At 46.2% G+C, this 23,607-nt stretch overlaps 3 protein-coding genes across 3 annotated transcripts; 2 read left to right on the forward strand and 1 right to left on the reverse strand.

Moving 5' to 3' along the window:
* Positions 1 to 3,816: 3,816 nt before the first annotated feature.
* Positions 3,817 to 5,886, forward strand: GL218_01516 (Dual specificity protein kinase lkh1; the record flags this gene model as incomplete). Its single annotated transcript, XM_033577987.1, has 6 exons — positions 3,817 to 4,401; positions 4,458 to 4,539; positions 4,600 to 4,947; positions 4,999 to 5,461; positions 5,517 to 5,604; positions 5,662 to 5,886. The coding sequence occupies 6 exons, from the start codon at positions 3,817 to 3,819 to the stop codon at positions 5,884 to 5,886; spliced, it is 1,791 nt and encodes a 596-aa protein (XP_033439301.1).
* A 4,348-nt stretch (positions 5,887 to 10,234) lies between these two features.
* On the reverse strand, positions 10,235 to 14,028 carry GL218_01518 (Chromosome segregation protein sudA; the record flags this gene model as incomplete). The annotated part of the gene is made up of 4 exons (XM_033577988.1): positions 10,235 to 10,530; positions 10,588 to 11,023; positions 11,096 to 13,916; positions 13,991 to 14,028. 4 exons carry the CDS (start codon positions 14,026 to 14,028, stop codon positions 10,235 to 10,237), a joined length of 3,591 nt encoding a protein of 1,196 aa, XP_033439306.1.
* A 3,361-nt stretch (positions 14,029 to 17,389) lies between these two features.
* GL218_01519 (putative helicase mot1) lies at positions 17,390 to 23,447 on the forward strand (the record flags this gene model as incomplete). Its single annotated transcript, XM_033577989.1, has 5 exons — positions 17,390 to 17,400; positions 17,469 to 17,486; positions 17,693 to 23,035; positions 23,091 to 23,151; positions 23,205 to 23,447. 5 exons carry the CDS (start codon positions 17,390 to 17,392, stop codon positions 23,445 to 23,447), a joined length of 5,676 nt encoding a protein of 1,891 aa, XP_033439305.1.
* Between the last annotated feature and the right edge of the window lie 160 nt (positions 23,448 to 23,607).

Below are 23,607 nucleotides of genomic sequence, written 5' to 3' on the forward strand. Positions count from 1 at the left end.
AAAGGTGTAGGGCAACGTAATAATTCCTCAAACCACTTAAATATAAACTAGACTTTGCGAGTCATGATATTACAAGGTACCTACTTATAGTCTCGAAACCGGACGACCTTATTTATTTGAGGTTGTCTTCATCTTCGAAGTTCTTTTTGTAGTGATAACTCAAAATTGTCGATCAAAAAGGCTTTGACATTTTTACACAAAGTTAGGTTTTGGAGCTGAAAACAAGTCGGGATTGAACGTTTCTTTGGAATGTGAATGTAAATGTAAATGTAAATGTAATTGACGATTGTCTGTGTACACCTTGGTGTAAGCTACCTACCTAGGCAAGCAGTGGGTTCATTTTAATTTAGTTTCTCGTCAGATGAAAACGTTGGCCCGTTGTCCCGACTCCCTTGGATTTACAGCGTGGTAACAGGGAAGGGATGAGGTCCAAGCCGGTGGACGAATGATATTTCCTACTAAAGAAAACGTCCGTGGGAAAAGACTTGTGATGCAAGGTGCTGATAAAATAGCAAAATTGGGCTTATTAAATGTAGGTAGGTATTGTTAGGCATTGTTATAAGATACCTTCCACTTACATAGGTAGTAACTAGGTAACTAGACAATATTATAAAGAACTGGTCCATCATCAAGCCAAATGCGCACGTCTTAAGTTGCCGGCTGATAATTGGAAGACTCGCGTCGTTCAAAAACAGCCATGGGCCGAATAATCCTAGACTGTGATTTATGCTCAAGAATCATGGGATGCCACGCAGGCAAGGCAAGGAAAAAAGAAAGAAAGAAAGAAAAAAAAAACCTCTCTGCTTACTTATTACGGACGGCTTGGGACGGGCAGAACGGGGACTTGTTCCTTCAAGTAGTCATCAGCTAAGAAGCAAAGACCGAACCGGACCCATTGAAATCGATAAGGCTGCAAGTAAAATCGTGATACTAGTTGTGTTGTACTGAGGTGAGGGGAAAAAGCTAATGCTGCAAGAGATGCAAGAGATGCATAGGCGACGCTAAAGAAGCAGACAAACTTGGGCGAACCAGATATCTAGTACCAATAGTATGTGGCGATATTTGCCGCCTGCGCCTCGGGGTGTGGTTGACGATGTTCGTTTACTGCTGGCAGAAAGGTTTAAGGGTCCTTTTTGAATGGACCCGATGGAATTTTAGTGTAGAAGGTATCTAAGGTATCTAAGGTAATGAGGTAGTATTCCCGAAGGGGTTCCACTGACCAGCCAATCCAACGCAATCACTTCCTGTGTAGGAAAGGGTCTACTTTAAAAGGGAAGAGAAGAAATCGGGATACGAGCGAAACGAATTAAGAAAAAACTCGACAAGATCAACTATTTCCTCATGGGAAAATATAAATTTATTAAAGGGATGTATGTAATTACTTACATCTGATATATGATGATATATGTATCTATATGGCTGGCTATCATTGTCGTACGTCCATATGTGGTAAGTACCTAAGTAAAAGGTTGCCGTATTGACGGGAAAGAAATCAGCGATAGAAAATACCCTGGAGATACCTAATATCCGTTGCCCATGACACTTGATACCTGATACCTGATTTCAATGTTTAGGTACATTAGATATGTATATATCCTTGAATGTGAGATAATGTTGTTTTTAACCATGTAGGTTAGTACCCTCTTAAGTAAGTTGGCTTGGTCGTCGGAGGCGATGGGAAGATGAAGACAGTAAAAGTTATAAAATATATACTGTAGAAACTCCACGGTTGTTGCCTTTAGGATCTAAGAAAAATCAATCTTTGGCTCCTCCCCCATACCGTGCGGGGAGGGTTTATTAATCTATTATTATTGGGGTATTTTTGGTACCAACTATAAAAAATGGTACCTACCTACATGTAGTAGATTTTACATGTCACACATGGAAGTACTTGAATTAGATAAAAGGTACCTCTTAATATCATCTATCGACGCTATGGGTTTAAGTTGTAATGATAGCGTGGTAATAAGTAATTCCTGGGGCGAATTAGCAGATGAAAAAGACCCACCGATTACTTCATTTTCACCATACAGCCAAACAGCGTGGGCGAAGTCCGAAACAAGAGGTAGAACCCGTAAATCCGTGAATCCGCCATGTAACTTCTTAACTTACATACCTAACCTAGTATGTATCCCCATGTACATATTCTATTTGTATGTGCATCTGTCAACTACATGCCTGTATTTTGCCTGTCTTTGCCCTGTATCTGCTGTATCACACAGCCTGATGCGTTATGAGAGAACCCACGAAGTAAATCATTACCAACACCTCATCCTGCATTGCGGCAACGCAAGACTTCGTTCACATTCACAATTCACATTCGAGACTAGATTCCTCTCTTCCTTTCTTTTTGCTTTGAATTGCTTCGAAGCACCAAGAGTGCTATTGCTTATTCTTGTCTCCTAGAGGTAGACAAGTATACATTTTCGGCCATCGTTCTTAATGCTGTCGTCAACACGAAGACTATGCCCTATTTCAACCAACTGTAGCGAGTACCTTCGTCACAGGCAGGTCTTGTCCTTTCACCTTCGAGAGCCAAACCGTCCATAATACTCGATCGAACAATCATCTTTAAACTGCTTTAATAATATAAAGGCATTGATCACGTGTATAAATTTACACATTGACAGCAAACGAGACGAGACGAGACGAGACGACGACAGAAGTCCTCTTACAAAGCTTTGCACTCCAACTTTACAATTTACGATCAACTATATTATCCTCGGTTACCGAAGTCCCGACCTTCGAACCCTCTTATGCTACAGATAAAAAAAAAACCGAACAACTGAGGAGGAAATAAAAGAAAAGGAAAAATAAAGATCACTGGGAAAATAACCTATTCATAATTAATTGTTCGCTTTAGAATTGCAAGTTCTGGCCTACCTCTAACATCACAGTATCACCTATCACCATATTCGGATTTATTCAGTTTGTACCCACTCTGCCCGTAGGTAGCAAGTTGTTTAGCAACTTAGGTACCTAAACGAAGGTACCTAATCGCCTATTGGTGCTGCCAACTCAGCCTACCAGCCTACGAACCTTGGAATTTGGTCGCAGCGGTTGCCGGTTGCTATTCCCTTCGCGATTAAACTGGTCTACTACTGGCCACTGGCCTACTATTACTGGTCGCTATCAAGAGCGCCCGCACTCTTTTTTTCGGGTAGGGATTTAAATCCTAGGCCCAACGTCGCCTAATCTACAGCGACGAACAAGTGCCTTTTAACCTAAAGAACCCTTAACGGCAGCGCAATTAGCCCCGAACAGCCACGAAACAGCGCGACATCAGTGAGAAAAGAAAAAAAAGTAACCTGCACTGGCCCCCCGGTACGTGTTGTACCTCTCTTGGAAAGTGCACACGAAACAATTCCCAACCATCCCAATCCTAGAACTCTCTCTCCACGGGATCTTTCACCTCCTCCCTCATAATTTATTGACATTTTGAATAAAATGTCAACGCCGACTACTGCAACGGCTACACTTCCTCCTCATTATCGTCATCATCATCACTCAACTCATCACTATCCGCCCTATCCAAATTTACAGGGCGGTAGTTCTTCATATAGATCAGTTGCTGGTGCTACTTCTGCAAACCCTATCCTCCCCACCCCGGCTTCGACTGCCTCGACAGCGACCGTCTCTAATCGACACCACGCTGCTTCTTCGTCATCTTCGTATACTACTAGTACATCCTACGCCACGAGTCAAACAATTCAACCCTCTACAAATGGAGTAACTGCATCAAAAGCCACTGCGAGACCAACCAAAGATTCTTCGAGAACCAATTCTACTCCTCGACTAGATTCAAATCACGCCAATATGCCTCCCTCGGTCGCCTCCGCCGCCTCCGTAGCCCAGTCCTTCCCCGACAGCCAACCGAGAAAACGTCGTCGTTCCAAGGAACCGGATTGGAAGAGTTTCTATAAAAACGGCTTGCCTAAAGAAGTTATTGTCATACATGACACCCCCGAGCCGGAGGAACAGAAATATTCGGTCGCTACTGTGGCACGAACATACGCGAATGGTGTTGGGAATAACGCTACCCCCCGTCATACAGCCAAGAGACGAAGAAAGGACGATGTTATTCAAAATGATGACTTGTACGAACCAAGTGTAAATGGTTCTTACCAACAAACCTCTACTAGTGGTTCTACTTCCACCGATCGCACGACGTCGGCCCATAACACTACAGCTGCTACCTCGCTCGGGTCTTTGTCCTCGAATAGTCAATATGACTACGAGACTCATAATACTGGTCAGAAGAGGAAGAGGACTAGGCAACAGATTGCCCAAGAAGCGAAGAGAAGGGAAGTCGAAGTTCTCGGTGATGCTTTCGTCACATACCGCCCTCCTCAGAAGCCTGTCAAGAAAGCTGGTGATGTGACTGTTAGGGTCGTTAATGATGTAAGTGGTCCCATCTTTGCATCTGTGCGTACTGATTATTAACTTTCATGTTTTAGCGTTCGCACCAAAGCGGTACTAGAGTCGACGACGATGACGGTCATTACATTGTTGTCCCAGATGCTGACCTCACATCACAATGTACGTTCCTAGTTCCTAGTTCTTCATCCCTATCTCGTTACTCATCTAATATATTATCAGATCAAATGGTAAAACTGTTAGGGCAAGGTACTTTCGGCAAAGTTGTTCAGGCTCGCGACCGGAGACGAAACAAGCTGGTTGCAATCAAAATCATCCGAGCTGTACAGAAATATCGGGACGCTTCCAGAATTGAGCTACGTGTACTTCAAACCTTGAAGGCCAACGACGAGGAGAATCGAAACCGATGTATTCACCTTCGAGACTGTTTCGACTACCGGGGGCACATCTGTATAGTAATGGACCTACTTGGCTCGAGTGTATTCGACTTCCTCAAAAGCAATAACTTTGTTCCCTTCCCCAACAGCCAGATTCAGAGCTTTGCTCGACAACTATTCACAAGCGTCGCTTGTAAGCAATTATACCTTCGCGACACCGTTTACTCTTACTGATTGGTCCCAGTTCTCCACGATCTAAACCTCATCCACACTGATTTGAAGCCGGAGAATATCCTCCTCTGTGATAGCGCCTATCAGACGTTCACTTACAATCGTAGGATACCTTCCTCGTCAGCTGGTGTGAGCCGACAAGCTACTCAGCGCAAGGTACTCCTTGACACTGAGATTCGGCTCATCGATTTTGGATCCGCAACGTTCCAGGATGAGTATCATTCATCTGTTGTTTCGACCAGGCACTACCGCGCACCCGAGATTATACTTGGGTTAGGGTGGTCTTTCCCCTGCGATATATGGAGCATTGGGTGTATATTGGTGGAATTTTTTACTGGCGATGCTCTCTTTCAGACGCACGATAATCTCGAGCACTTGGCCATGATGGAGAATGTTTGTGATAGTCGCATAGACAGTCACCTCGTACAAGCTGTCAATAAGATGGCTACACGAAGCACGGGCAACGCCGCATCAAAGTACGTTTACCGTCTTCACTTCGTTTGTGTACGGTTTCACTAATCTAGATGACAGATATTTCAAGCGATTAAGATTGGACTATCCTACTGCAGAAACTACGCGAGCGTCTAGGCGCTTCGTGAAGAATATGAAACGGTTAAGTGTAAGGCTTAGTTACTAACCCATTGTCCTCCTACCTCAGTCGCTGACATATATTTAGGATATCATACCGGCCTCTAGTCCATTTCTCAGATCCTTCTTGGATCTTCTGCAGAAGATTTTCGTCTATGACCCGGCGAAACGAATCACAGCTCGGCAAGCTCTTGAGCACGAGTGGTTCCGAGAGCCAGCCATCCCAGATGATGGTACTGAGGCGGCGAAGATTAGGTTAGAGCGTATGAGGGAGCACGAGTACCACCCGGCTCGAGGTCCGGCTGCGGGCTAATGGTAATGGGATAACGATTCCTCTATATTCCGATGATACGGCAGTGATACCAAGGCGAACCTGTATATTTGGGGTGGATTTAGGCCTAGCATACAGACAGACATTGCAGTTACAGCTTGCAAGTGCCTTTGCTTAGGCAACGGTTGGGGGGCTAAGGGCGTTCTGGCCAGCATTTTGTGCTAATAGTTTTCATGGCATTGAGCATCCGTTACATAAAAAATAGTCTATGACCTCTACGCCGCCGTAGACGGGACGACTTTTGGGACGTTTTCTCAAATATAGAACCCAACTCTAGGGAGCATATTATGCTGCGGAAGACGCGATATTCCCGTATTTCCGCATGTCCGCATGTCCGCTTTGTCGCCGAACGTGAGCCTAGCGGCGTGAATCTCGGAGCGTGAGCCTCGAACATAGGCACTTGAAAGAGAAATGACAAAGTCACTTTGGCTGTTTATGGCTTGGCAGGATAGCACTACTGTGAGTCTACTCGCCTCAAAGTTCCTAACCCTTTGACGGAAGCTAAAGGCAGCGTCATAAGTTTCTTTGAGCATTGTGTCGATCCAAGTCGAGCGGCGACCAGAATAATGTCTTTGTTCTACGAACGAGTAGTCACCGACTTTTTAATAGCTAAGGAACAAAAAAGTGTTTATTTATGGTAGATTAATGGGTCTGCTGCACAACTACTCGAGAGTTCACGTAGATGTTGCCTGTTTTCGATATGATTAGGAACAATGCCCGAAAATCTGAAGTACATAGCATTAACGCTCCGCGGCCAATTTACAGCAACTATTGGTTCCTCACTTACTATATTCCTGCTAGTTACAGAAAGTTATCTAAACTATCAGACCAAATAGACGAAATCAGTAATATTAAGATCACTTAGGATATTATAAATACAAAGATACACAGCACGGATGAGTATCGATCTTCACCACCCGTCCAGCGAGAACGTTACTCGCCTTACAAAGCTCTTATCCCGACGACCCGAGTATGGAATTGCTATTCCGTCGAGGAGATGGCTGAATAGGCAGGAGGAGAAAATAAAAAATCTTCCGGATGAATTGCTTTATAATTCGGGCTTATTAAAGCGTCTCTTCATGAAAATCACGGAAAAGGTGAACCCAGACGCAATAGATCCGAGGGCGATATTGTGTAAGACGCATTCCGTTCTCAACCCCTGGCTTATCCGTCGCTTTTTCTTAGCCGTCGCTTACGAGGTAACGGTTCATACGGACGTACTACGCTCATGGAAGGGCAAGGCCAGCCATCCAATTCTCGCTGCTTTCGTCGGACGAGTAGACTCTATTGCTGCCCTGTGGACAAATCCAGACTTATACCGCGAGTGCTATGGAACACCACCCTTTGAGAGCCACATGATCTTTGTTCAGTCTGGTTGCGAGGCTTGCATTCTAAGTGCTATGGGTGCTAATGCCCGTGTGCTTGCTGACTTGCGGACTACCCTTATTGACCGAGCCGAGAGACGTTCATCACGCTCATCGCGTTCATCGCGTTCATCACGTCCATCACGTTCAGCCAAGCGGCGGGCTAGGGAACCGAAACTTAAACGTTATGTCGACGAATGGATCCATCTACTCACGGAGGAGAGGGCAGCGAAATGCATAGCTATGAGCGACAGCGTACTCGAAGAGCTCAGGAGCGTCCGTTCTCAGCTTAAAGAGTGGCGACTTGAACGGAGAAAAGAACTTAGTAAAAGCAATGCAGCTTATACCGAATTAAGAAAGACGAGCGGCGGTGGAACGGAGTTGAGGTACGTCGCAGAAAATAAGCACTATACGAGGAGGACGAAGAACGGGATTCCTGTAGCTGTAGCCGATCTAGAAGGCGCGGAAGATCAGAGGAGGGCTGCGATGCATAGCTTGAAAGACAATGTGAAAAGTGTCTACAGGCCTGACAGTATAAGCCCCTACTCAGAGTTTGGGGAACCGACAATTGCAAGTGATCCTCTGCCATCTATTAACGAGGAGCACGATTTATCGGATGACTGCGAAGACCCGGATGATCTGGACGATATGAATGACTTAGGAGACCACCCGGACCTCGACCGAGATTTTGAGGCGGAAGAAAGAAGTAGGCTAAAGGTAACGCAGTGGTATAGTTCTCAGGTATCAAAATCTGATCTGACGCCAGACGACACCAAGTCGGTCTTATCTATGGCTCATCCTGCATTTCGGCCTCCAGGAGATTTCAGTCATATGTCAGCTGCCCCTTCTCCTCTCAATATAAGGAAGTATCGCTCGCGTAGTGCGCCGGCAATCCACGCTGCTGCTACCGACAGCGTCTGGACCGACGTCACGGTGTATACCGTAGATAATCCGAGGGACGTACCGCCCGTGCCGGAGATTCCCTCGCAGTATAGGCGTAATAATACCAACCGCAATAACGATGGTGACCGTCCCTCAAGAACCCGCTCGCCAACCCGTCGGCCTGCTACCGCGTTAGGTCACCGCTCGACGCAAAACCCTAGACAATCCACAAGCTCGTCAGTGTATTCCTCCGACCAACGAGCGGACGGAGGGAGTTTATTGAGAAGATTTATGACTGGCGAATCTGAGGTTACGAGGACCACCCGCCCGAGGAACAGGACTACCGGGAACGGGGATACGCAGGGATACACGGCTGTCCTGCCGCATCGGAGCCACTTCTTAAGCTCGGTGCCTGACTTACCTTCTCCCCAGGGTGATGGCCACGATCACGATAGTGGCCATAGTCGTAGCAATGAGCGTGGTCAAACTAATGACCGCCATCTTAGTCGTAGCCAAAGCCATAATCACGATCGAAGCCATCGCCACCATCGCACCCATACTCGTGACCCCGGCAACAGTCGTAGTCGTAGTCACAGTCATAGTCATAGTCATAGCCGCGCTCGTAGACATAGCGAAACTGTCAGAAGTCATGTCCACCCTGAGGACGAGGACGACGGCCTGGCGCCGGAAGACTCGCATAGCGTTGCGTTTTGGCGACAGCAGAGATGATTCTCGGTAAGCTGCTCTGGCTGTGTTGTGTGGCTGGAGATGAAATAGAAATGAGACGGGGGCGCTATATAGTATAACATTTCGTTATCGTGTTGGGGTCGTCGACGTTATATATATATATATGTGTGTGTGTGTGTATGTGTGTGTTAGACGGCCTGGGTCTTACGGTCTGAGATGGTTTACTAGATAGCGTTTCCTGTTACTCGCTTGTTTATACAGTATTGTGTTAGTACACGGATAATACAATGAAATGTCAAATTACCATTAGGCTCTGTGGCTTTTTGAAGTAGTGAAGTTGGAATTGTGATTAGGTTGTATGTCTGTTGTCAGCTTAGCCTGCCTATCTTAGGTGTATATTATAGCAAGGCCCTTTAACGACATATGTTTTTAGACTGGGATCGATGTGGTCTCAATAAGCTTTACGGTAGTTGGTAGTATAGTCGCCGTCAGCCCTTGCGAGGTTAGATTCGTCTGAAGCCACGAAGGCCTAAGTGACTCGAGCTTCGAAGATGAGGCAATTCCCATTTCCCACCCTTTACACAATCAGGCTTTTGGTCATGGCTCTTGTCATTCTAATGAGAATAGAAGCTTTAGACTAGATCAGCTATGACCGAATTAATCGAGGTAGTTGCTCTGCTTATCTCCTATCGAGCCCCCCCCCCTCCGCAACCAACTCATCCTTTGAGGAGGTCGATAGTGTAGAACAAGAATACCTTGGATAAAGAGCGTGTGAGTGTATCAATGGTCTAGTCTTAAAATGGAATATGTTTATGGTCCTTCATAGGAACGAGTTCCTTATTAGATTACTTTAGATGCTTGGATCCACCCTTGAACGTATATTTTCTATCAGCATATGGGCAGCATTGAGTCGTAGCCATGGCTTTGTTTGGGATTCTGGCTGTTGACTGGTCGAGGGCAACCACCACACCAATATTATATGAGATCAAGATTATTAGATTAAGAATCACCTTCAACCTCAACCCTACTGATTATCTTGTTTGCACTTAAGGAATGAATACCTGTCAAAAAGACCTATTACCTCATAAGGTAGTGAAGTTGGCCCTTGGCTTATGTGATAGGATTAGGAGTGTGGTCAAATCAAGAGGCCTCATAACTTATATCTTTCCCTTAAATATGAATAATAAATAATTTTCATTAGCATCCCTCAAAGCATAAGCTACATCATACAGCGGCAATAAATAACAGCGTCAAGCTTCTCGCATGCCCTCATGGTATACAACGCAGTATGACTTGACTTCACGTAAACTCCTTCGCCCAAGACCATATACACATAAACCTGCACCAAACCGCACCACACCCCTCGGCTTAGCGTAACTCGTGGTTTTGCCGCGGATTTACCTCGGTGCCTGGCCTTCGACGAAGTCGAGCGCCTGCTCCGTACTCACGCAGTTAATTGTGCTGTTCTTGTTGCGGAATAGCACGCCGTAGCACCTGTCGGCCACGTGTACGATCTCCGGTCGGAACGTCGTGCAGATGAATTGTGTGCCCGCCTCGGCCGATATGGACTGCAGGAGCCCAGCCACAGCTGTTCGGTATTGCGCGTCCAGATTGGCGTCGACCTCGTCGAAGATGACCATAGGGCTGGATTCTGTCTGTTGGAGGGCAAATATGAGACAGAGAGCGCAGAGACCTATTATACTTGTTAGTCTAGGATAATATTTTAAATAGTTAAGATTGTGCAACTGACTCTTTTGACCACCTGAGAGCTGCTGGATGCGCTGTTGCTCGTCCGCGGTCTTAGAGTTGAACGAGACGCTGATTCCGACGCCTGTATAGTTCTCTACGCTACTCCGCTGTTCCTCATCAGAGTCTTCCGGGTCGACTCGTCGGTCGGCTCTGCGTTGAATCACTAGACGGCCATGGCCAGCAGGCACTAGACGTTGGAAGATGGTAGCAAATTCTTTGGACACTTGCTTGAATGTTCGCTCGATCGCCTCATCCTTGCGTTGATCGAGGTGAGCAACTAACTCCTCGATTGACGCCTGTGACTGGTCAAGTTCCTTGCGACGCTTCAGTAGCTGGTCTTGTTGGTTGGTAAAGCTGTTGTATTGCTCAAAAGCTTTCTTGTTAACATGCTTGTACTTCTTCAGGGCATCATTAACCTTCTTTAACCGTGAGACAACCTATGATACAGAGTTAGCTAGGAATGAATGTGTTTTTTTTATTTTTATTTTTTTACAAAGAGTTAGGCTTACGGTCTTATGATCAAACCTCTCGTATTTCTCGAAGGCTTCTTCTGGCAAGACACCGAGGTCTCGAATATTCTTGGCTAGCTCTGTCGCCCTTGTTGTCAACAAAGCCTTCATCTGCCTGTTCTTGTCCATCCTCTTCTCTTGCTTCTTAATCTCTCTCGCAATCTCCTGTTGTTGTGCTTCCTTCTCAGCCTTTTGCTTTTCTAGGCTCGCAATCTCAGATTCGGCGGATTCAATCTGTTGATCGTTGACCTTAATCTTGCTCTGAACTGAAGCTGTCGTCGTTTGTGCTTTCTTGAGCTCCCGCTTGGCTTCTTTCAAGTTAGTAGTACCACTGGAAGCAGTCTCAAACGCTTGACTAGTGAGCTGATCGAGTTTGAGCTGGAGGTTTGTTCGCAGATCCAGCTCTAGTTTTCGCTTGCGACTTTCAAGCTCTCTCCGCTTATTGCTGACCTCATTCCACTCTTTTTGTAACTCTTGAACGGTGGCACCGAGGCTCTCAAGTTGTTTCTCCTCGTTAGCTGTCAAGACCTTCTTAAAGTCCGAAGCCAGCTCGGCTTCATGTGCGCTGAGGTTATCTTGGAACTGCTTCATGTTCCTCTCGACAACATCCCGCCGTTTGATTGCCGCTTCAAGTCGATCTCTTTCACGATCTACCTGGTTATTCTTTGAATTCAATTCTGCTCGCAGCGGTCCATAGCCATCTTCCATTTGTCGGAGTCTCTGCGCTAGTCTGCGCTCCTCGCCTAATGCGTTGGTGATCTCTTGGTCCTTTTGCTCTATTCTCTTTTGTATGTCGTTTGCCCTAGACTTTAGCTGATCGTATTCTTCCCTCCACTTGTTAACGGCTCGTACGGCTTCTAAACGCGATTTTCGCGTATCGATATATCCACCCGTCATTGCACCACGCTTATTACTGGTATCTCCGTCTGGAGTAACACCATGTACACCATGGCTTCGCGCGTATTGGCTGGCAATTGTGAGGTTTGGACAAATAATTGTGTTGCCGAAGACTTGCTGAAACGCTTTTTCATATTCGGCGCTGTACTTGATCTTGCTGAGCAACGGAACTGCATCGTTAGCTCTTGGAAGGTTCGGCATCCGTGGCTTTAATCTGGAGAGTGGCATGAATGTGATTCTCCCTCCGAAGTTTTTCTGAAGCGTACTGGCTAGATATGTCGCAGTGTCGTCGTTATCGACCACGTAGTGAAACAAACTAGCACCAGCGACCTGTTCTACCGGCAACCGGTACGCCTCGTTAACATCCAGGAGCTCAGCTAACGTACCGTACGCACCCGGGATGTCATTCTCGCGTTTCATTCGTTGTATGTATGCTATACCTCGAGAGGTAGCGCGGTCCATGGTATGAGATAGTTCCCGTTCGGCATTAGCCAACTCGCCTTGAGCGTTTGCGATGATTGTCTCCAACTTGTCGTCTTCTCGACGGAGTAGTTTTCGCTCTTCGTTGAGCTTGTCTAGGACATCTTTCGCATTGGTTACTTCTTCGGCGAGAGCTAGTCGATCACCACCAAATCCTTCGTTTCTATGTCGTAGGTCCGCAATCTCGTTCTCGAGCTGTTGAATAGTAGCTTGAATAGTCTTAACTTCTTCATCAGCATCGAGACGATTCGCCCTTTGCTGACTCAGTGTTACGTTGAGTTCATCTATTTCTTTTCGCAACCACGCGTCCCGCTCTGCTTTGCTTTTAAATTGACTTCCCCTGGTCTGCTTCGTAAAGAGGCGCTGCCGTCCAGCTTCTGCCGAATCTAAAGCTTGCTTGATTTCTGCCTCCTTCCGTTTTGCCTTCTCAAAATCAGGGGTCAGCTTCTTTAGTTCGGTCTCCCTCTGCGCTATTGTCGTCTTCACTTCGTCTAGCTCTGCATCATGTTGGGATCTGGCTTGGTCTTGAGCTGACATGCTGTCCGATAAACTTTTGACGACCAACTCGGCGTTCGCCATCGCCTTAGCACTTTCTCGGCGGTCTTCGTCAAGCTGCCGACGGTCTATACGAAGAAGCTCCATCTGTTGCTGGAGCTTATGTATCTCGGCGTCTAGAGTAGCGATGACTCTCATACCCGAGTTATATGCTTCGCGGTTCTCGTCCGTATCCTCAATGCCCCCCTGACGCGATTCTTCTAATTCTTCTAGAGCCTCCTGCGTAGCGACCTGGTCCTTGTGATAATACGCATACTCTAAGCACCTACGCTCGCGATCCTTATCCTGGTAATCACGCAACTCCTCCTTCTCTTCCTCTAGCTCGCTAAGACGTTCCTTAATATAATCTAGTAGTTCGTCGATCTTCTCCCTTTTATTATTTGTTTCCGTCATGATCTTAAGCGACTCTGCGCGGCGGGATTCGTAGACTTGAGTTCCAGCAACTTCCTTAAGTAGATTCAACCGGTCCGACTCTTTCATATTAGTGAGGGCCGTGACACGTCCCTGTGGTACGATATAGTAGGGGTTCGACCTCGAAAATCCGGCAGCCTCGAGCAGATTTGCGACATCTGCTTTGGTAGAAACTTTCTTATCGACCGAGTACTCGTCCTTCTTTAAACCAATTGTACGGCGTAGGACAACCTCCTTGTTTCCGGTCGGGAATCGGTCATCACTATTATCGAAGATAACTTCGACATAAGCAGACATAACTGCTGAGCCTGAGCCTTCGTGTAGTAGCGCCTGGCGTTCCTCGCGATTCATTTGGGTGTATGCGTCACTCAGGACGAATCGTATCGCGGCGAAAAAGTTACTCTTTCCAGAACCATTGCGACCTACGATGACATTCGTACCGGGCGAAAAGGGCTCCATGACCGTCTGGTCCTTGTAGCTATATAGGGTATAGACATTAGTATGGTAAAACTAAAACCCATGGGGGGCTATGATGATTTGTTCAACGCGCACCTCTTAAAGCCTTGTATGATGATCTGTTTTATGTACATGGTCGCGGTAGGCGCTGCCGATCGGGCAGCTCGAATTTAATGTCAGAATTATTGTCGCAGGATAGAATTAAACTTTAAAAAGAGGCTTGCGAATATTGCGATAACATAGGTTAGGGAATATTCGTCAATGTTCGTTAAACCTCGAAACTGACACGTAAAATGTACAGCCGACGCGTTTTCGAGCGCGGTGATTTCGGGGGTGGGGGGAGTGAATCTAGGCGGGATCATTCTAAGCTGCTAAAGAAGGTAACTGGTTTAGCTTGCTTGTGTATTAGCGTTTGCTTAGGTGGGTTAGTAATAAACTGACTGCCCAGTTTGCTAGCTCCTTAATCCGATTATGTTAGGAGATACCTAATTTAGGTACCAGGTACGAAGTAAATTGTAGACTGTGGCTTCGGTGGCTTTGCGGTCACATGTTTCAGGGATGCAGAAAGACGCTTAAGGATGGAAGATACGGAGATCCGGTCTCGTTTCTTTGTCTTAACCTAGACTTTTCTTTCTATTCTGATCTCGATCATCTGATTGTTCAACTAGGTACCTAGGTATTTAGATACTAGATACGGAATATTCTGTGTAGGTATACGTATAATGTATATATAAGTTAATAGCCCTATGAACTTATTGAGTTATGAACCTCTTTAAACCCCATTTAGTTGCAGCTGTTTTACCAGGTATGTACCTAATTAAGTTTCCCAATTGCTGGTGTTCTAGGTGGACGACGTCTCTAGGATGAAATACATAAAGAATGTCTATGCACGTTTCGGCCCTGGATGACTGCTACATCGAACTAGGCCATCCTTAATATTCCCAACTACAATGAAACAATATACACAACTGAAAACCATAATCCGTACAATATTGAGAATCCAAAAGGAACACAAGCGGCTGTCATCGGAACTTGAATATAGGCCACCTTATTGTGCCTTGAGATATTTTAACGCAATCTTATCTCCGTCTGCGATTTTTCATTTTCTTGACTGGCCAGATTACTCGAAGTCTGATTATGTATATTGTGATAGGTAGGTACTAGCATAAGTAGTGGAGTATTGGTAGGCAAACGCTTTGTCCCGGCTGCCCGGCTATGCTTACCTTTTAGATCTAAGAAGCCTTGTGTACGGAAACACGCATTCATTGGTACAGGCTATAAAAACTCCGACCTAGGAAATCTTTGAATGAGGTTCGTCATGCATATACTATAGTCGCACATACCCGCGTATATACATAATTTGAGCGAGTACGGCGTTGTCATCGCCTTATACTCTCAGATTAGAGGTCGGGCTAGTTAGATGGATATCGTGATGTGCGGTTTATTAGCTCCAAAATATGCAAGTTGACTTCCACATTGGTGTTTTGATCGCCCCGTTGCAACCCCCGGCCAATTTGGTCGATCGCGCCAAGCTTGCGGCACAGAAACCGTAGGCTACCGAACCTGTCAATACCGACTGCAGGGCAGCTAGGGTCTAAGATGAAGCAGAAACGTGTGCCTGTTGACGATGATGAACATAGAGAAGCAAGTGAAACGGAGAACCATCGCCGCAATAATTAGTTTTTGGTATATGTCAGTTTTAGTCTAAATATTTACGTCTTCTAAATATTTCCCTAAAAGCGTAGAAATGGACACGTATTTGGAAGTCAATATTTGTAGGTACGAAGGAGTTTGTAGAAGCCAAGAAACTCGTCATTCCAACAAGCCACCATAATTTTTTTAAAAGAGTGGATCCCCTACGGCTTTAGCCACTAGTGCAATAGGTTGATTGAGCTAAGGAATTAAGCGAGAAAGCACGCACTTGGACAGGTGAACTACGAAGTACATGATACAGGAGAAGAACATGGCCGAAGATCTTAGTCGACTTCTCTTTCTAGCAGCTTTTGCATGATGTCCTCTACTTTTCTAAGAAGGTTTCGCAACTGGAAACACGGATTAGTATTTTGTGTGATGCTGCATTCTAGAGCTAAATTATCCCAAAGGGGATCTTCACAAAACGAGGTGACTTGTAGCGATCATAATGCTGTAATACAGAATAACGTTGATAGGAATACATGTCTTTCAAAGTGAAAGGTTCAACGCGTGGACTTGAGCTTATTCAAGGCTATCAGGCTTGACTCAAGTCGACTCAGCTGCTGACAGCTGGTAGTGACTTCTCAATTAGGAAAGGTGGCTATCTTATGGTTGGAGCTCAGACCAGCAGGGGCCCCCAAGGCAGATCAAAACGTGTATAAAAGTATCCATACATACAGGAATATTAAGGAAGCCGGTGCCCTCATCTGCGACGACTTGCTGCTGCACATCCCGCCATATTTTTCTGACAGGCACAACAGACCCCGGCCACCCTAATCCGCCCAACCTAAGCAGCCAGCAGCCAAAGTCAATCAAAGGCGTGCACGCGCCACTACATTAGCAACTATCAAAAGGTGATATTCTGACATCCACCCATTACGCCTTATGGCTTGAGAATCTTTAGAGCCTCTCTAAGGTAATTATTTCGGTTGTCAAACTTCAACGACTGCAATACTTTCTGCAACGCGCCTTTTTTTCAGCGTTATTTTCCGGTTATAGTTAATATATGCCGCTTGGTCATATTTTTTTTTCTTCTACTTCTTTCATAGTTCGCCTATCTTACTACAACGAACGAACTTATTAGCTGCCGCATCGCTGATCGTTAGCATCGCGATACTACCTGCAGGGTATGTGCCTTTCCTATTTTGACCCATATATTCTTTCATTCTCACTTCTTGATTACACACCACTGTTACACAATTAACCTTGCATACCTCACTATTGTACATACTTCTTTTTTATTGGATTTCTCATTGCACTTTAGTCTATTATTATTCATCCCGATCGTTTCCCTATCCTTTCCCAATACACGCCATTATCGCATATGGAAGGGACCGCGACTTTGATTTAGTTACGGCTCCTGTCGACGTCGAGAGCGCTTTTGGACCAATAAGAAAGAACAAGTGTTTGCTTCGAATCGATGTTCCTAAAGGAACACTTTTTTCTCTCTCTCTTATTGAGGCTTAGTCACGTAGGAAACAAGAGATGCAGCAGATGCAGCAGATGCAACAGAAGTTGTATTGGACCTAGGCTACCTTGCTCAGGTAGCAAGTTCAAAATCACAATAGTCTCCTTATTTATACTCGACTTACACTTACAATACATGTGCATGTTCAAGACACAAAGTCCTGCATCCTACATCCAACATCTCAACATCTCACCCAATTACTTTCCCCTATACTAATGTTAAATATTTTACTATTTATCAGATGATACTCAATGCTAATCAACGCCTGCAGATCGTTATTATGAAATGAATCTCTGCCAGGTATTGGCACTGTAGCCTAGGCGTGATTTATGAAAATGGCGTCAAGGTGAGTCCTATCTACCCTCTCACAGCGTGAGTTAAGAAACACGAGCTGACCCATAGAACGTATTACAGGCTTGACCGCCTCGTCACGTAAGTAATCATTTGTTTGTTGTTCGTCCTACCTACGTCCAACCACCGAGGGGGGTAGCTGCTATTGAAGCTCGAGTATATTCCCATCCGCGTTGTTATTGACACTTTAATGAACTCGCCTATGCGGCCAAAGGTCAACTGGAACAGTCGAATTAATAAGCTTTGCTATTCATTACCTTATATATTTAATTACTAACTCTTTATAGAATCCTCGAGACAGGCAGTACGAAGTTAATTAAAGATACTGCCGTCAACCAATTAGCTGATTGGCAAAAACAACACCCCGAGGAACTCTTCAACCTACTATCTAGAGTTGTACCTTACCTTCGTCACAAGGACTGGGACACTCGAGCTACTGCGGCCAAGGCTCTTGGTAAAATTATCGAGAACGCTCCCTTTTATGATCCTAATGAGGATGAGGATCCTACCATAGCGAAGAAGGAAGAGGTCGGCGGTGAACCCGACTTGGTGAAAAAGGAGGAAAACGATGAGCCGCCGTTATCCTCCGATGAATACTTCAAACCTGAGGCGTTAGATGTCTCGATTATACTCAAATATGGTCGTGAATTACTGAGAACCGGCAATGTGGATTACGGACTTGCAAGTCTTGACCCTCAAGCGCGGCTCGCGCATCAAAAGAAGACGCTTACGGGCCGGCTTGGGCTGCTGGGAAGACGATTCGAAGATGAAGAAGTTCCGATTACGGCTGAAAAATCAGCCAGCCCTTTCACGCTGCAGGATCCCAACCCTACTAATGGTGTAACTCGTCAGGATACTATTGCTAGTGTTGGGTCTAATCAACCAGCCGAAGAGTCTGGTTTAAGCGCTCGACAGCTAAATGTTCTTAAGAGAAAACGGAAGAGAGATGCACAAAAGGCCGCCCAAGGGAAAAGTGGATTTGGCGACTTATCTATACGCCGTTCCTTTACAGCAGGATTAGAGGGGCTGGACGATACACCTATGCCAGATGCCGATACGAAGAAGGGCGGAAAGACAGACTATTTCAGTCTTGATCGACCAACCGACGTCAATGAGGATACCAAGATCGTCTCCGAGTTTAAAGGGCCAATTGTTACCATTAAATCAGAAATCGAGACAGAAGACGAGCTTCAAGGGTCGGAATGGCCGTACGAACGCCTCTGTGAGTTTCTCAAGATCGACATATTCGATGCGCAGTGGGAGACACGCCATGGTGCTGCACTGGGCCTGCGAGAAATACTACGGGTACACGGTGCCGGAGCTGGGCGGCTAAGAGGGAAATCGAGAGTCGAGAATGATGCGTTTAACAGAAAGTGGTTGGATGACATGGCTTGCCGACTCTGTTGCGTGCTCATGCTGGATAGATTCACAGATTATGCCTCCGATACATCTGTCGCACCAATTCGAGAGACCGTTGGTCAGACTTTGGGCTCATTCCTGAAACACGTGCCGCCGGCGTCTGTTTATAGCATTTATCGAATTTTGCTTCGAATGGTGATGCAGCAGGACCTTGGTTTGGATAGGCCAATCTGGGCTGTCTGCCATGGTGGTATGGTAGGCTTGCGATATGTTGTTGCGGTGAGAAAGGATTTGTTACTCCAGCACAACGATATGATTGATGGTATAGTCCAGGCTGTCATGAAGGGTCTCGGCGACAGCGACGATGATGTCCGATCTGTCAGTGCGGCCACCTTGATTCCCATAGCCCAGGAGTTCGTCAAGCTTCGACCAGGGGCACTCGACGAACTAATTTACATTATGTGGGAAAGTCTATCCAGCTTAGGAGATGACCTTAGTGCTAGCACGGGTAAGATCATGGATCTATTAGCTACTCTCTGCGGCTTCCCGGAAGTCTTAGAAGCAATGAAGCATTCTGCCGAACAAGACGAAGAGAGATCTTTCACGCTATTAGTTCCGCGACTTTATCCATTCTTACGACATACAATAACCTCGGTTCGTCTTGCCGTCTTGAAAGCTCTCATGACGTTTGTCAATCTCGGCACAGAATCCCAAGGTTGGCTTGATGGAAGAATCCTCCGATTGATATTCCAAAATATGCTCGTGGAACGTGACCAAGAGACTCTCCGCATGTCCATGGACCTATGGGCTGCTCTAGTTAAATGTCTAGCGAAGGATTCAGATAAGCTGGCGCACGAGTTTGCCCCACATATTGATGCTCTGATGCAACTTACTCTACATCCGGTTGGAGTCTCGAGACATCCTATACCTATGAATGGTGCGCTCTTCCTTAAACCATCCGGAGGCACATACTCAGTACCTGGTTTCGCCCCTTCAACTGCACGTAAGGGTTCCGAGCCGGAGGGAGAGCGAGCTACGAAGAGGCGAAAGAAGTCCACCAAGGCGGACGATCCGCCCCCAACTGCTCACTCACACGATCTCGATGGCCACATGATGCAAGGAGACGTAGACCTAGTCGGCATCGACACCCTTATCCGCTCTCGTGTCTCTGCTGCTGCAGCAATGGGCTTGATCATGTCGTTTGTACCTACGCAGCATCTAGAATCCTACGATGCTACGCTCGTCCCGGGATTAGCATCATCATATTCATCTACTCAACTTGCGGCGTGTATAGTGATCGATGAATACGCTCGAAACTGCGTTTCATCTCAAGCCGAGACGTCGAGATATATGGGCGAATTGCAAAAGATCATAGATTTAGAACGACCTTCCCAATATCGCGATCTAGTGAGTTATGTTCAACGAGTACGTTCACAATGCCAACAGCTCATGAGTCTCTTTAGAGACCATGGTAAAGTGCCTCAACACAAACTTCCAGCTCTTCCTGTTGTTGTGCAAGGCGAGGCAGAAGCAGGCCCGGGAGCTTTTTCTCTTACTACGGCTGAGAAGTGCATCAACGAAGACTTTGATAGATTAAAGAGAGTTATGGTACCAGCGCAACGCTTGATTGCTAATCAGCAACTCAACGAACTTCGCGCAGCTGCGGTAGAAGCGATCGAGGACGCCAAGTCTATCAAAGACACGCGAGACGTTCGTATCAGAGCCGCAGCGGCCTGCGCTCTCATAGCAATGAAAGTGCTCCCCAAGAAACCAAGCCCTCTAATCAAGGCTATCATGGATAGCATCAAGCTGGAGGAAAACCAGCAACTCCAAACTCGCTCTGCTGACACTATTGGCCGGCTAGTCCAATTATTCACCGAGAAAGGCCGGCGGGGCCCTGCCGATAAGGTCGTTTCCAATCTGGTCAAATTCTCCTGTGTTGAGGTTGCCGAAACGCCCGAGTTCCCAGTTCACGCAACGAAGACAAATATCATCCTATCAATGCAAAAAGAGGAAGACAGAGTTGACCATGGGCCAGACGCTGCTAAGTTTGCCCGGGAAGCTAAAGGCGCTCGCATCACCCGACGGGGAGCGAAAGAAGCTCTCGAGATTCTCTCCCGTACGTTCGGCGCAGATCTGTTTACTACAGTCCCGAGCTTGAGGGGTTTTATGGAAGAACCTTTGATAAAAGCATTTTCAGGCGAACTGCCTGCTGAAGCTAAGGATCCTGAGGATCTGTTCGGACAGGAAATCGTAGATGCTATGTCGGTTATTAGGACTATGACTCCGACGTTAAACAAGGCCCTTCACCCATTCATAATGCAGCAAGTACCACTTGTCATCAAATCACTCCATTCAGAATTATCCATATTTCGATACATGGCTGCGAAATGCTTGGCCACTATCTGCAGTGTCATCACTGTAGAGGGCATGACTGCCCTCGTAGAGAAAGTGCTGCCTTCTATTAACAACCCCATAGACCTACAGTTCCGTCAAGGCGCGATAGAAGCTATTTATCACCTGATTGCCGTCATGGGTGACGGTATCCTCCCTTACGTCATCTTCCTCATCGTGCCTGTATTAGGTCGTATGAGCGACTCGGACAACGATATCCGCCTAATCGCGACCACATCCTTTGCTACGTTGGTGAAACTAGTACCCCTCGAAGCTGGCATCCCTGATCCACCTGGCCTCTCTGAAGAGCTACTAAAGGGTAGAGACCGCGAGAGAACGTTTATCGCACAGCTCCTTGACCCCAAGAAAGTTGAGCCGTTCAAAATACCAGTAGCAATCAATGCTGAGTTGCGTTCGTATCAACAAGAGGGTGTCAATTGGCTTCATTTCCTAAATAGGTACCACCTCCATGGTATCCTCTGTGATGATATGGGGCTTGGAAAGACGCTTCAGACGCTTTGTATCGTCGCAAGTGATCATTACAACAGAGCAGAAGAGTTTAAAAAGACCAGTGCTCCAGACGTGCGAAAGCTCCCGTCCCTCATTGTCTGTCCGCCAACACTCTCAGGACATTGGCAACAGGAGGTAAAGACGTTCGCGCCTTTCCTGAATGTCACCGCTTTCGTTGGACCTCCTACCGAAAGAAGGGCCAAGGCAGCTCAGTTCACCTCGACCGACATCGTCATTACTTCATATGAAGTTTGTCGTAATGATACTGACTATCTCGAGAAGCAGAGTTGGAATTACATTGTACTTGATGAAGGCCACTTGATTAAAAATCCCAAAGCAAAGATCACCCTTGCCGTAAAGAGACTCGCTAGTAATCATCGATTAATCCTGACCGGCACACCGATTCAGAACAATGTCCTAGAGCTCTGGTCGCTCTTCGACTTTTTAATGCCGGGATTCCTTGGAGCCGAAAAGGTGTTCTTAGATCGATTCGCTAAGCCCATAGCCGCTAGTCGCTTCAGTAAAGCTTCTTCCAAGGAACAAGAAGCTGGAGCTCTAGCGATCGAAGCTCTACACAAACAAGTCCTACCATTCTTACTTCGTCGTTTGAAAGAGGAAGTTCTCGACGATCTTCCTCCCAAGATTCTCCAAAACTACTACTGCGATCTTAGCGACCTGCAAAGGAAACTATTCGATGACTTCACCAAGAAACAGAGTAAGAAGCTCACGGAGGAAGCTGGCCGTGATGACAAGGAAGCCAAGCAGCACATCTTCCAAGCTTTGCAGTACATGCGAAAGCTATGCAACTCTCCGGCACTTGTTATGACGCCGAGCAACAAACTCTATGACGACACCCAACGCTTCCTTGCGAAACAAGGAACTAGCGTAGAAGACCCGGTACATGCTCCCAAGCTGACCGCTCTCAAAGACCTGTTGGTTGATTGCGGTATTGGAATTGAAGGTACCGATTCGAACGACCCTCTCTACCAGCCAATAAAGCCGCATCGCGCGTTGATTTTCTGTCAGATGAAAGAAATGCTTGACATGGTCCAGAATACAGTATTGAAGCGCATGCTTCCTTCTGTTTCATATCTACGACTCGACGGTTCTGTCGAGGCGAATAAGCGGCAGGACATCGTTAATAAATTCAACAAGGACCCCTCCTACGACTGTTTACTACTCACCACCAGCGTTGGTGGCTTAGGTCTCAACCTTACAGGAGCAGATACTGTCATCTTTGTCGAGCATGACTGGAATCCTCAACGAGATCTCCAAGCCATGGACCGTGCTCACCGAATCGGGCAGAAGAAAGTTGTCAACGTTTACCGGTTGATTACAAGAGGCACACTGGAAGAGAAGATTCTGAGGTAAGTACACACATATCTGCGCTTAGTTTAACACCTACTAATTGCTGGAATATAGCCTTCAAGCATTCAAGATAGATGTGGCATCTACCGTAGTGAATCAACAGAATGCCGGCTTAGTAAGTAAAATTACTCATTTACTACGTTGAAAAGGTACTAATTTGCTCTCAAGGGAACTATGGATACGGACCAAATCTTAGACCTCTTCAGCCTAGGTGATTCAGGACCGAGCCTGATATCAGATAAGCCTCAGGGCACTATCGAAGGACGAGAAGAGGATATGGTGGATGTTGAAACAGGAGACGTGAGAGCACCAGGCAAGAAAGCATGGGCGGATGACCTAGGAGAACTCTGGGATAACCGTCAGTACGAGGAAAGCTTTGATTTAGACGGCTTTCTCAAAACGATGCAATAATGATTGCGATTTTAAAACTGACGAGAGTTCCGAGAAGGCTATGCATCAGGAGCAGCATCGATAATAACGGTATGTCTATGGGTGAAACGTATCAACATTGTATTGTGTAGTATTGTATAATAGGAAGAGCTAGCCATACGATGCATTAACTACCCTCGTA

Source organism: Daldinia childiae (assembly GCF_008694065.1).
Source record: "Daldinia childiae strain JS-1345 chromosome Unknown Scaffold2, whole genome shotgun sequence".
NCBI lineage: Eukaryota > Fungi > Ascomycota > Sordariomycetes > Xylariales > Hypoxylaceae > Daldinia > Daldinia childiae.